The sequence below is a fragment of the Brachionichthys hirsutus genome, chromosome 3 (assembly GCF_040956055.1).
Source record: "Brachionichthys hirsutus isolate HB-005 chromosome 3, CSIRO-AGI_Bhir_v1, whole genome shotgun sequence".
Classification (NCBI taxonomy): domain Eukaryota; kingdom Metazoa; phylum Chordata; class Actinopteri; order Lophiiformes; family Brachionichthyidae; genus Brachionichthys; species Brachionichthys hirsutus.
This window is the reverse complement of record NC_090899.1, coordinates 14,310,344-14,323,857: the sequence shown is the minus strand read 5'-3', so window position 1 is coordinate 14,323,857 and position 13,514 is coordinate 14,310,344. Positions and strand designations below refer to the sequence as shown.

Sequence of the window (13,514 nt, the reverse complement as noted above, 5' to 3'; positions counted from 1 at the left end):
CTTCCTTTAGACTATGCAGGGCCACATATACTACACTGTTCTTAAGTACAATGTGAGCTATTTATACTTGGCTTTTTTGTTCTTTACAAGCAATTATTTTGACACTGAAGGGCTCTTGTGCCTCGCTCAGGATGCAGAACTATGGTTCTTATTGCACAGCGTGAAGGGTGCATCTTTCTTGGTTGAGAACAGGAGAGTTCACCCTCTCACTCTTGCATTTTTTGTCTGAAGCCTTTTCTGGATTTGCGCCCACGGGTGTGTTCAGTGTTCACTAGCTCCCGTTCACACCCGTGGGGGCCATCAGCACAGTGATCAATAGCTGGGTCAACACAGAGCGAGCCGGGTGCACTGCTAGAATGACATGTCAACACCAGAAAGAAAGAACAGCATAGTTGGAAATCATCCTGACATCGGATTACCTTCAGACTGAAGCACTAACCGCCGCAGGTCTTGATTGAGGGCGTGGCCCTTCTTGCACCTGCAGATATGGGACTCTGGAATGCTGGCACAGTCGTGCTCACAGCTGTGGCTCCCCAGGTCACAGTAGTCTGTTCCTGATTAGTGTGACTCTCCTCGTAATGCTACAGACCTGCTCCTTAACATTTAACATTCTGCTGTGTGTATTTCCGATCAGCACGTAGTAAACAAGAGCAAACATCTAACTCCACCTACAGATGGATGTTCTAGCAGGAGCGATCCAACAGTTCTCCTTGTTTTTATTCTCCTCCACATTTCTGTAGCCACTTTGGTGATTGCAATGGCAGGCGTCCTGCAGGAACCCCCCCGTTGACACCCACCGGAGGAACAACAGGTTGTTTCTCCAGCTGTGCTGATTGAAAATCCTTGGCAAGAGGATTCCTGGCTCCTGTTTTTTTTATTGTCTAAATGATGGCTTAAGGTGGTCCCTTATCCAGGAGGGCAATAAAGTGATCTCAAATGATGATGATGATGCTACTTCTCATTCACAAAATGAGAATTTCCTAATTGACCTGTATGAAAGGTATTAAATGACCATCCAATAAGAAATAAATAAATGACTGAGATAGAATAAGAATTAAATTACTGTTACACGTCTTCAAGTCAATGGTGAGACGATATCCACCGCAGCATACACATCCTCAGCTACAGGCTAACACGGAGAGAAATTCAGTCACAAACTACAGTCGCTGAATCTGCCTCTGCCTTTAAAGAGACAGTTCACCATGTAATGAAAACTAATACCTGTCTCCTTTGTTATTTATTCATCTAGATTTCTTGGGTGTGCGTGGCAGATTTTAGGATACGTCCCTTTGAAGATGTCTACATCCTCTCTGATTGATTTACAACTACATAGCACTTTACATCTGAAAATTAAAGACATTTCTGTTTAGAGAAGGTATGAGCATGTGTCGGGAATACATTCAAGTTTAATGGGTTGTTTTTGAGCTGAACTCCACCTCACCAATAACATTTAATCAGAATCCTGCTGTAAGTTATAGTACCTTCCTCTTTAGCTATCTTTACTTACTAGCTTGTTATTCTTTAGTGCAGGCATGTCCAAAGTCTGGCCCAGGGGCCAATCACGGCTCAAGATCAGATTTTATATGGCTCACTTGTGTTGTCTAAGAAGGGGTTAATTTTGGCCCGCTATACTGTGCACAAATTGAGCATGCAGTTCCTATTCTCAACTCATGGAGGCAGGTTCATGTAATAGATGTCTGTCAGTGCAAGAAGACTGAATGATGGACCAATTACAGCCCATGCTGCGTGATGCCGGAAGGGAGGGATCAGCGCTTCCAAGCGCTCTTAAGGCGTTTACTTGTCCTGATGAAATTTGCTCTGACCCTTCACCTCTCATGACTACATCACGTAGAGAAAGGAACGTGTCAGGTTGTGATACTGTAACAGAGAGAAAGTCAGAACCAACACGCAAGATTAGACACCAATAACATTTACGTGGCTTGCAGCAAGAAACGAGACTTTTACTCTTTCTTTCAGTAAGGGAGAATGGAAGCTGCTCTAGCTGCGCTCCTAGATTCTCAGAGAACCCCCCCCCCCACACACACACACACCTGTTTTCATTAGCAGATAAGAATGTGACCATGCGTAAATCACACAGACACGAAGACTCCAACCTTGAGCAGATAACTCTTTCACACAATACAAGAGTGATTACCATTTCAGTCTAGTATAAGACTGTCACACACTTTGAGATGACACATGGATATATTGAGTATGATTATAAGGGAAATCATTATAAATGCCATTAAAAGAAAAGACACGACTAACGCTACTGATTGGTGAATTAATGATAAACACAGAAGCAGATTTATCTGACAATTCCACCTTTTTTTAATCGTTAATAAACACATAAGCACAACATCCTGTGCCCCAACTTCAACTTCAGTGCTGATTGTCTGCAGCACTGTCATTCTTGATTTTGCACTCACAGCTTTAACTCAGCGAGGTACTGGTAGCTAGCATTAAGTGTTTTTCTTCTCACACTTGCTTGGGCCTCAGCAGTGATCATGACGTTTGTCACTGCATCAGATATCATTTTTTGCACCATAGATCTCTATACTCCATATGCATGTATTTACCATGTATTTTACATCCCCTTCTAATTTTGGTTTGGTACTTTTGTTTCCAATTTTGCATGTGCCGGAGCATGCATGGCTGCAGTGATGACATATTCATGGGTATATTGGCAATTGGAGAAGCATAAAGTTCACTCATTGGGGTTGTATAATAGCAGGATCACGTCAGCAGGAAGCCTGAAAGGTTTTCATGCTGTAAGCGGTGCTGTAAGGGGGGAGGAGCCTACTTGGGACGGACACTGGCACCGTCGTCATATGGAGGTATCAACACCGGCAAGCAGATGAAGAGGAGAGAGGAAGAGAAACAAGAAGAAGAAGGGTTAACACAAATAATTATTTTTGCACACATTTGCCACATGGTTGTGTTTCTCATACAACAGATTTGACCTTTCAGACAACAAACAATTTATAAATTGAGAAAACAATCACCAGATTGCTCAGATGAAAATAGGTGTTGGACGCAGCCTCATGATGAGGCATCAAATGTATTTGGGCCGAGCTGCAGGGAAAGCTGGTGCATGGAGCATCTGGAATGATGTGAAAAAGATGCAGTAAAACGCTCGGCTGGGCAAAGTTGTGGTTTAGAGGAAAGGTGGATTATCCGTCTGCATCGATACTCGATCGCTGTGGTGACAGGAGAGTGACGTAGAGCTGAAAGTACTTTATAATGAAAGAAAACGATTAAATATGTCTTAAAACAACATTCATAAAAGTGCTGATCTAGCTATATTGCTCATTCATCGAGGTCCTGGTCAATCAAGAAGAGCAAAAAAAGAATCTGTTTTTAACTGTAGGAACGACAGAGGGTTGTCTTGGGAAAGGGAAGTCTGGAAATCCCTGTTCTGTGAGCAGCTCTGAATGAAAAAGCTACAGACGCTACAGAGCAGAAAGCTGATTGTGGTGCGTTGTTTCAAATCACGAGGAGGGGTGCAGATTTGTTTTTTAAAGTCGACATCGCTGCTGCAGGGTCAGGAATGGAACCAGCTCTTGGCTCACGGTGTGTTCAGGCTGGAAACGGCTTTAAGTATTCTGCATTCCTGCTACTCTAAGTCTGAGGACATGGTTTGTATCTTGACACACAGGTGATGATTCCATATATTATAATACTGTATAAACAATGTGAGATGTTCTTTGCATTTACCATCTCAGTTGATGATGCTGCAGAGGAAGAGTCAAACAGCTGGCGATCAATTAGATCGCTGCCGTCAAATCTTTTCATGTTAAATCTTTTATGCGGAATCACTAAAGATTCTACGTTGTAGTCTCATCTGACAGCAGCTGCAGGGGTCAGAGGATCGGACCTGGCAGAAGGCCGCTCAGGTACCACATTCTACCCATCACGACTTCCATTATGGCGCCTCTTCTTCCGGTTTAAAGTCTGGTTGTTACTGCTATTGAAATGCACTAATTAATTTGTTGACCTAAAATGTTCATTAAGATGTTGGTTGTGGCTATTTTCCTGCACGTCTGTTTCTTGTGTACGACCGGAACTAATGTTTGCCGGAACTAATGTTTGCCGTCACATGTGTTGCTACGACGGAGTTAGGTGACGCGCAACACTAAGACTGCTGGCGCTGTGGTTGTTTTGGCGTTCGTATGAAGATGGTGCTTTATTGAAGACATCCTTTTGTTTGTATTTTTGGTTTCATCGTCTGGGGTCTAAGCATCGACCGCAGAACACCCAGAGAATTGTGTTTTTACTCTTTTCAGGACAAGCGGCCAACGAGGTATTTGTAGCATTGTTTAGCTAGCGCCAGCTAGCGTTTTGCACTCAATATTGTTTGTTATGTATCGTGCAATGTATTAATATTTCTTTGTTGTGTACATTTAATGTAGTTTTCACGGCGTATGGTGTATGACGGAAGGAGAGAGAGAGAGAAGAGCAATAAACGCCCGTTTCAGAGAACCAACCTGTGTCTGTGTTGTCATGGAAAGAGCTACACTGGTCATTCATCCATGCCTGCCTGCTGAGAAGTACCTTCTGTCTGATTCCTTCCTCCCTTAAGATGCTGACTTCCCTGTTGTTAGCCTGAGCGGAGGAAACCATGCACATGATGGAAATTTAAGTTGCAGTCTGGGTTGAACAAGGAGAAGAGAAAAAAATGGTTTGTTGTTTTTGGAGGGGTAAAAGAGCAGCAAATCAAGCTCTAAAAATGATGTTGAATTTCCAGATAATTAGATACAAAGATAATTTAATAGATTCTGAATATAATATAATTAATATCTAGGAATATGCTAATGCTACGCAGACGTCTCACCCCGCATGGAGACTTCTGAAGGGATTTAGTGTGGAATTGATGCAAAGTACAAACACGAGGCAGTTTAAAATGCTATGATTTTCAAAAGGTACAGAATAGAAATAGAATAGAAAGCCTTTATTGTCATGGCATAGTAGCTACACAATGAGCTGTCTGGTGTCTGCGAAGATGAGGGGGTGTGTAGCCAATCACTACGGGTTTTAGGGGCAAATGCCTAGTTATTTCGGATATTAGTTAAAAATGTGTTTAAAAAATATCACATCCATCATGGGATTTAATTCTGCATTTACAATGATAATAGGTGACAAAGTAGCACCAGTAGTCTAATACGGCACGTTACCCGTTTGTTGGTACTACATAATCCTCAGGCTTCCTGTTCACTGGTCAATCTAGCGCTGCTGGATTAGCGTGCATTTACGAATTCTATTGAGGATTAACACCCAAGTTTGACAGACAAGAGCAAACCAAATCAGACAATGTAATCCATCCCGTCAGTTACAGACAGGAACCTCAGATACTTAAAATGCACGAACAGGTCAAATCTGTTAGCATCCCGTAGAATACTCCTTGGGTATTTTCCATTTCTGTTTGCGGTCTCTTGTGCAGACGAATGGCTCATTGTCCTCTCTGACGTTCAGAGTTCTACTGTTGAAGGACTTGTAGTCTTTCTAAACATTAGCTCACAGGCCTCTGCTTTCATCCGTGCACCTCATAACCATGATATGCCATTACCTACTTTTACCTTCTGTTGTTTCATTAACCATTACATCGGAGTAGTTGCTGACCTAAAAAAAGAAAAGATTCTCAGAGACAAAAACATAGAAAAACTGGCCTTTATTACTCTTTTTACATATGGCTTTAGCTTTTCTTTTATTAAAAACAGGTTTTTACAAAAGGTTCAATACTTGTGAGTCGAGCACAGATGATGAAGAGACTGCAACGATGACTCTACAATCAGAGGTTCCCGCATTGTGGAGCCGTCCGCTTCTAAACAAAACGAAAGGCGACAACGTACAGCGGCCGACGAGGGACAAAGCGGACGGAATGAACCAGTAACCCTTCCGCGGCTCCTCCCCTTTTCTGCAGCCAACGATACCCACGTTTGATTCAAGTCACGCGCGTTTACACTCTTTCGGGCTACGGCTGCTGACATTTGATCGCTCCGCTCTCTTCGGCCATCAGCGCTCACAGCACCATCAGAAGCGCGAGGTCCGAATTAAAGACTTCAATAGCGAAGGCCAGTTCATCGTCACGGCCCAGAGGTTGCGTCGCCCGATGCTCAACTCCAGTCGTCACATTAGCCAACACAACATTACACTTCTGAACACGTCAGTAATATTCTACTTCTAATTATTACATTACAGCTCATTCAATCAGTTATTTTATTCCGTGAAACTAGAGGACAGAATCGGGAGTATCAGACGCATACGCAAAAAAAACAACGCAACACCAAACGATATTAGATTGCACTGCATCTCGGTTGAGCTTCCAGCGATCCATCGGCTGACGCGCAACAAAGTTTCAGTTTCCAGACCGGTTAGAAGTCCGCCATGAAGACCTTAGTTCAAAGTTCTTCTCACAAAAGTCGTTGCATAAACAAGATAAGAAGTCTCTTGCATACAGCGGACCTGCAGAGCACGTCTCATGTCTCTCGCCTAGCCTTCTTCTTCTTTGCCGGCTTCGGTGCTTGGCTCTCCTCGGGTTTTACTGGACAAAGACGGAGGGGAGTTTAGTCACACGAGTCTGGATGACACTCACGTGGGGTTTATCTTTTCACAAGAAGAACTTTTCCTTTGTTTTGTTATGTTTGAAGGCAATAATGCTAATGTCCACTGTCAGGAAATGATCTGCATGTATCGGGGGGGGACTCACCATCGGTTGGCTTCTGTGGCGCCTGAGTGACCGGGGGTTTCTGAGATATGTTGTCTTTCACAGGTTGTGCCACTCTGGTCTAGAAAAATAAAAAGTGAAAGTGCGACAGCAGAAATGAAATTTCTGTTTAACAGACGGAGAACCGTTCTGCAGCAATCAAATCTGATTCTGCAAACAACGTTCCGTTCTTGCTTCTTTTGCCTTCAGTCCAAACAGAGCTGATGGATTGACCCGACCCCCAACCCCCCCCCCCCATGTCAGACATCCACACAACCAACCTCAACAAATGCTGCTTTGGCAGGCTGGACGGCAGCAGGAATCTCCTGAACAGGGAGCCGCTTCGTCACCGAGGCACCAGGTGCCGTCTCCTTCTGTGGCTCCTCGCCCTGCACAGGACAAGCACACAACTTGCAAACTACACACAACTACACAACTTTATATTAAAACACACGAGAATATCAGCTGAAGCTTGAAATGGGGATTTGCCGATTATCTGGGCCGAGAGAATAACGGCGTCCAATAGAGCCGTATTTATGTTTTGTAAACTTGCAAAACATCTTAACCAATTTAGTACGAATTCAGTGTTATTGCATAGCAGTAAACAAATTACCTGCAGATTGTAGAAACGGCACTTCATTACTATGAATATCGCCGCCTTGGTGAACTCAGACCTGTTGCAGCGCTCTGGGGGACATTACCTGACCAGCCGCCTCCTCTGCAGCTTTCTTCTTCTTCTTCTTCTTCTTCTTAGCTTTAGACGCCCCGTCTCCCTTGTCCTTCTCTTCGTCGTCATCATCATCCTGACAAATACACACGGGTGGAAAAATAGCTCAGAGCAACAAGCTAATAATCAGAAGCGCGGCAGCGGAGAACAGATTTAAAAACAACAAGTGGTACCAGGTCTGTCCCATAAACGCACCGATCATGGGACAACCACGCTATATTTTGAACCACGCTATATTTTTTTTAACCAAATGTATGTTATGTTGTATGAAACTTGTGTGTTATATCATTTTAAGCTGCTGTGTTGAATACATTTGGTGTCATCCTCTCTACTTGCAGCTGTACCTAACAGGATCATTTAGACGCCATCAACATAACTCCAGTTGCATTGTGGGTAATGCGAGGGGCAAGTTTTGTCAATGAGAAACAACACATGGAATTAGTGAGGTCTCGGTTGCCAAGGAACCGAGGAAATAATCATCAGTGCTGCAGTCAAATGATTACTATGAATAACGCTTCCAGGTAACTCCCTACAGGCTGAATAAACTCACAGCAGCCCCAATCAGACGAGCCTTGGTCGTCTCCCGAGCTGGAGGGGGCACAGCAGTGGGCTCTTCATAGTTGCCCCAGACCTCAGAGGGCGCATTCCAGTCAGAGCTAGGGTCAGCTGATCCACCATCTGAAAAATATGATAACATATGTGGCGTACATCGCAACTGTTAACTTGCATCAAAGTTAATTCGAGCCAAATATAAAAACCATATTTCAGTCTTACTAAGTCCAGACCACTCATCATCTACTCTGGGCTGAGTGAGCCAGGGCAGGTCCCTCACTGGCTCTACGAAGACACAGGAGAGTCAACCTGAAGACTACAAGGGAGGCGAGCGAAACCTGCGCCATCTAGTGGTGGGAGTCAGGCTACACCTGCACTGGTCACATCAGCCTTTTGCGCTGGATACTTACCAGCACTCCGTCCAGATAAAGATGCCGTCATGCCCGTCTCTATCATCGTCCACGGCTCTAGAACAAAAGAACGAGGCCTTGACATCGTGCGGCTGAGTTCCTTTAGTTTGTTGGACAGAACAGAAACTAGAGGAAATGTTTTTTTTTTAAGATTTACTCTTCTTAAATCTGAGCTTGACATTCTTCTAGGATGAAGAATTTGGTAAATGATTATTTATTAAAGACTGAGTTAAAAAACAACTCCACATCAAACTACTCCTCCCAAACAAAACAGATGCAAAGCAGAGAGTATCCAGTCAAAAGAATGCTGCAGAGGTAAATATATATGTGAAGCTTATAAAACAACAATGAGCAGAACAATGATCAATGCTACGGATTTCTGACAATAACTTTGGGATTATTCCCTAAATCCCTCTGGATTTTATGTATTTTTCCATTACACAGATCCAGACAGCTTCTCCTGCTACTAGGAGAACCGGCACCGGTCTTTATTGTAAACTGTTATTCATTTTCCCGTGATAATAATAATCTCTTTATTACGAAAGGTGGAAGTTGTCAGTCATCAACGAGTTCAAGACATCCCATAATACTTTGAAGCCTTTGACCAACACGCGGCATGTTAACCAGTAAACTGTCTTTACCATCGATGTCCCCGCTCCACGGCTCTCTGCTGCTTGCCCAGGTATCCGTCTTAGTAAGCAGCGTGTCAGCGGGAGCTTTAACAACCAGGTTAGTCCTAGCAGCGGTCGCCGTGGCAACCTCGCTGTTGTTTACTGACAGGGAGAGAGAAAGGCTTCACTTGCAAATGGCACCGATTCATCAGAGTCAGAATCCTTCATGTGACGGTTTAGTGATAATCAGCATGACAGACATATCTTTGGTTTAATTAAGATCATTTCAAGAGGAGATATGAGGGCTTCGTGCCGTCAGTCAATGGGGGGGGGGGGGGGTCATTTTCTGCTGATAGTTACCTTGAGGTATAACGGTTTCAAATTTCTCTGGCTTTGCTTTGGTGGATTCCCCTGAAAATAAAGAGTTAGAAGGTTCAATCCAGCCACTCTGGAGACTCGAAAGAGTCTTTTCTCCGCCCCGCCCGAAAGCAACAACCCAGAACAGCTTGGAGTCACTTTAGGCAGATTGTTCAATGTACGCTACTAAAGAACACAAAACTGTTTCAAACTCTGTCTAAAATGTAAAACCTTTCAAGAAGACGACGTTAAACAGAGGAGTTTTTTCACAGCCACCTTTTTTCTTCTTCTGGCTGGAAGCTGCAGGTGCTGCAGGGACCTTGGGCTGCTCCGGCGGCGGCGGCGGCGTGCTCTCGGGCGTGTCCGCTCCTCCGGGACTGGCTGAGCCGTCACTGGAACTCTTGTCCTTTTTGCGTTGCTCACGCTTCTCCTTGTTGCTGACCTTGGTCTCCCACGTGCCTCAACATTGAAATTAAGTTCAGCATGGACTCGGTTCCAGAACGTTTTAAGGCAGGGGTGTCAAACTCATTGTCTCCGAGGGCCACATCAGCATTATGGTTGCTCTCAAAGGGCCAGTTGTAAATGTAACTAAATGTAATGTAATGTAAATAACATGTAACTACTCCTTAACATGCTGCTAAATAACTATTTATTACTACATACTTAACTAAATTATAAATATTACATATGCAATTGCATAGTTCTAAAAATATATCGATACCTTACTGCTGTAAAAATATCCGCCGAGGTTTTGTAATCGCCGGCGTCTGTCTGTAATTTGTTCTTCAATATCTCCATTGATTATTGACCGATATTTAGGGAATTTAACACAGTCATGTAGGGGGGGGGGGGGGGGGGGGGCTCTATCTCACCGCTGAATATCATCTGGGTCGGATCCAGAATGGAGTCAGCAACAAATATTTAATTTTAAAACCCCATTTACAGATTAATAATCAGTTACAAACACACATCAACTCTGATTCACTTTTACTTTTCAGCATTTTACAAAAACAAATGTCTGCACAAAGCTCATGCGGGCCACAAAAAATGCTGTGCCGGGCCACGTTGGCCCCCGGGCCTTGAGTTTGACACATATGTTTTAAGGCTTCGTTATTATGGGATCAGCACATAAATGCAAACTGGATACTGCAGGGTAAAAACAAACAGATACAGAAGCTGTTCATACACGGTGAGAGTATACAGCTGGTGCTCAGCAAAACCAACGCATGAAGAACTTAAGTAAAGGAAAACGGGTCATGTGACACCACACCCAGTTAGTACCAGCATCAAAAGGTGAATCGTGATCGTTTACCTTCTTCCGGTTCCTTGCCATTTGCAGTCTTGTTCTCCTTTAAAGCCTGTTTGAGCTTCTTCTTAGATCTTTTTCCCTGCAAGAAGATGATCCGGCATAAAGCCGGGCACTTGGGTTTAGACGGCACGAACGATTTCACACGCAGGAACGGCCACTGAGCAAGCAAACGGCACGCTGACGCGCACACGAGCACGCTCAAGCCACGTCTATTTATAAGTGAAACCACATCCGCTGACCGAGACTCCCGAAACGACACATGCCCATTTAAAAAGAACTATTTCTGTGTCTTGGTGTAAAAACACGACATCTTTTGACCGCAGCGCCTTTAGAACTAGTTTGTGTTGTTTTGTGGCGTCCTGAGCATGAAATGCTGCACATGGCGCCGTCCCAACTAGCAGCGAGGGTCATCCCTCGAGGGTTTGCTGCACATGTTGGTCGTAAATGGTAGAAAACGGCCAATTAACAGCGTGGTGGGTTTATTGTTGCGTGTTAGTCGCTGAAAAGGACAGAATCTTAGTAGGAATTACAAACAACAGCAATCGACGTGGCAACATTCAAATAATTACAACGTACACTGCACAGATTAAGACGCTCGAGTCGCCTCCGGAACCCGGATGCACGTTTTTAAATGGCTTTGCTGAATTACCTCTCCGACCTTTTCGGGCTCGACCTCTGACGGGGGCGGCTGCTGATGTGGCACTCTCCCTCCCGAGGCTATGGCGCCCTCCTGCGGTTCAGCGACGGCGCTGCCATTAAACTGGGATTTCTGGAAGGCACATTTCGAAATAAATGCTACCGAGAGGGCCATGACAATTTCTAAGATACATTCTGAACTACATCGATGATTAGCATGGCTGACAGCCACATGCTAGCTATGGTGTTAGCCATGTCACTGTGGCCCTAGCTTGACAGCTAGCTTAGCATTGGCGGCTAACGGTGCGGCCCAATGAGGGGGCAGACTGGTGACTTTTCTGCAGCGTACCTTGTCGGTCTTCCTCTTTTTTTTCTTCGGCTCCTCACACTTGACCGGTTTACCAACACCTCGCTGCGCCTCCGTGCCGACGTCCACGGGGCTGACCGCGGGTCGTTTCCTACAGACAGCGTGGCATAACGAGGCCCACAGAGCGACCATCAGCACCAGCCCGCTACACGCTGCTAAAAGGATGGCCCACGGCGGAATGAGATCGGGCTTCAGTCCCAAATCCACGCCGAGCTCGGAGCGGAGCAAGCCCAAGCCTTGGGACAGCAGTTCATTCAGACGGCTGGTGAGCAGCCTGAACTGCTGAGCGGCCACCTCCTGCCACGGCTCCATTACGCTCCTCTTTCAAACTGCAGACCGATCTGTGACGCTCTGCTTACCGTTAACTGCAAGCTAGCCCAAGCTAACCCCAGCTAGCCCTAGCTTACAGCCCTTGTTAAAAGTGACGGAACGGCTTCGACATGATGACGAATGCATGCACCCCCTCCTTCGCCGGCGACGTCGGCCGAACTGAACGATCAATTACGTTCACAAATTTTGCACGGACTGTGGTGACGAACGGCTAACTAGCCACCGAGCTAACCTAGCCGCTCTACGACCGCCACAACGCGTCCACTGTGGCCGCGAGAAAAGCGGGTTCCCCTCATATGGCCGTCGTAGACTGACACAGCGCGGCCCTCCTCTGGAGCCATTTGCGCATGGCCGCTGGCTCAGTACAATGAAACAGAGCAGAAAGGAGCCTCATTGGCTGGGCTAGTCTCAGTGGGCGGAGCTACGCCTCCGGTCAAAACAGAGAATCAACGAGGCGAGTTCGAACCCCATGCCAGGCCGGTGTTGTTGATGCGTCATTCGACACCTGCAGTAACTCCTGAGGACTTTTCTTCTTCTTCTGTTTTTTTGTTGTGGTGACCAAAACAAAAGAAATATACTAACCAAAAGAAAAGCACTTTATTTCAAAATATATACATAATTTACAATACATAACTTGGGACAAAATGTCATTTACAAGAATGCCATGGCGAGAGGGGGGACGGTTGGAACTGCGCCACGACATGCAGAGGGGTGGTTCTGAAGCTGTGGAAATGTCATTGAAAACCTGCAGGGCCGGTTGAGTGAGCAAACACAGGGGAACACACATGCACAGCCATGCGTCTTAAAAGCTTTGCTGTATAAAATCTATATTTTATTTTACTATATTTTAAACACATACACAGCTGTTGGTATTAAATCTGTTTTCTAAAAATGTAACTTAATGCATTTACTTTAGCTCCTGGGTCTTGTTATTTTGCACGCCGGCTAATATCACATTGTACTGACTTTCTCAGACAAAGACATATTTAATTATTAAAATTAATATTTTAATTGTTCTTTAATTTAATTGCTGCGACATTCATTTGTATAAAGTCCTATACATTGTAGTTCTTTTGTCTTTTGTCTCTGCCAAACTCAGCCCTCGACTCGCATTTTAAGTGAAATTAAATCCTAATTCAGATGATTTTCAATCCCAATCCTGTCCAATCTAGCAGATGTTTCCATAATAAAACATACTTTAGAATGCGCGGTACTCAGAGGGATGTAGTGTAAGGTCAGAGCGCCACTCCTAACTTCTCCTTCTTCCCAAACACATTAGAGTCCAATCCGTCTCAGATTATATCTGGCGGCGCTCCCATGTTGTCGCTGCCTCATGTTAGATTTAAGGAGAGTGAATAATGTCGCTCCTTTCAAGGCGGGCCTTCGGTTATTAGGACGTGTAATTGCATTATAAGCAGCTGTGACTGATTATGTCGATTCACTGCTTCGCTTGTGCAACACTTAAACAGTGAGGTTCTCCAATGTTAGCTTAATGGTGGCGTAGTGGCGCGA

At 44.8% G+C, this 13,514-nt stretch overlaps 1 protein-coding gene across 1 annotated transcript; it reads right to left on the bottom strand.

Annotated features, from left to right (window-relative positions):
- Nucleotides 1–5,653: 5,653 nt before the first annotated feature.
- On the bottom strand, nt 5,654–12,177 carry LOC137912971 (protein LYRIC-like). Its single transcript, XM_068757104.1, has 13 exons — nt 11,655–12,177; nt 11,319–11,438; nt 10,673–10,748; nt 9,637–9,819; nt 9,364–9,414; nt 9,034–9,165; nt 8,393–8,449; nt 8,205–8,267; nt 7,981–8,108; nt 7,405–7,506; nt 6,985–7,092; nt 6,707–6,785; nt 5,654–6,541 (listed from the first exon to the last, which is right to left on the bottom strand). The coding sequence occupies exons 1-13, from the start codon at nt 11,982–11,984 to the stop codon at nt 6,477–6,479; spliced, it is 1,494 nt and encodes a 497-aa protein (XP_068613205.1). The 5' UTR covers nt 11,985–12,177; the 3' UTR covers nt 5,654–6,476.
- Nucleotides 12,178–13,514: the final 1,337 nt, after the last annotated feature.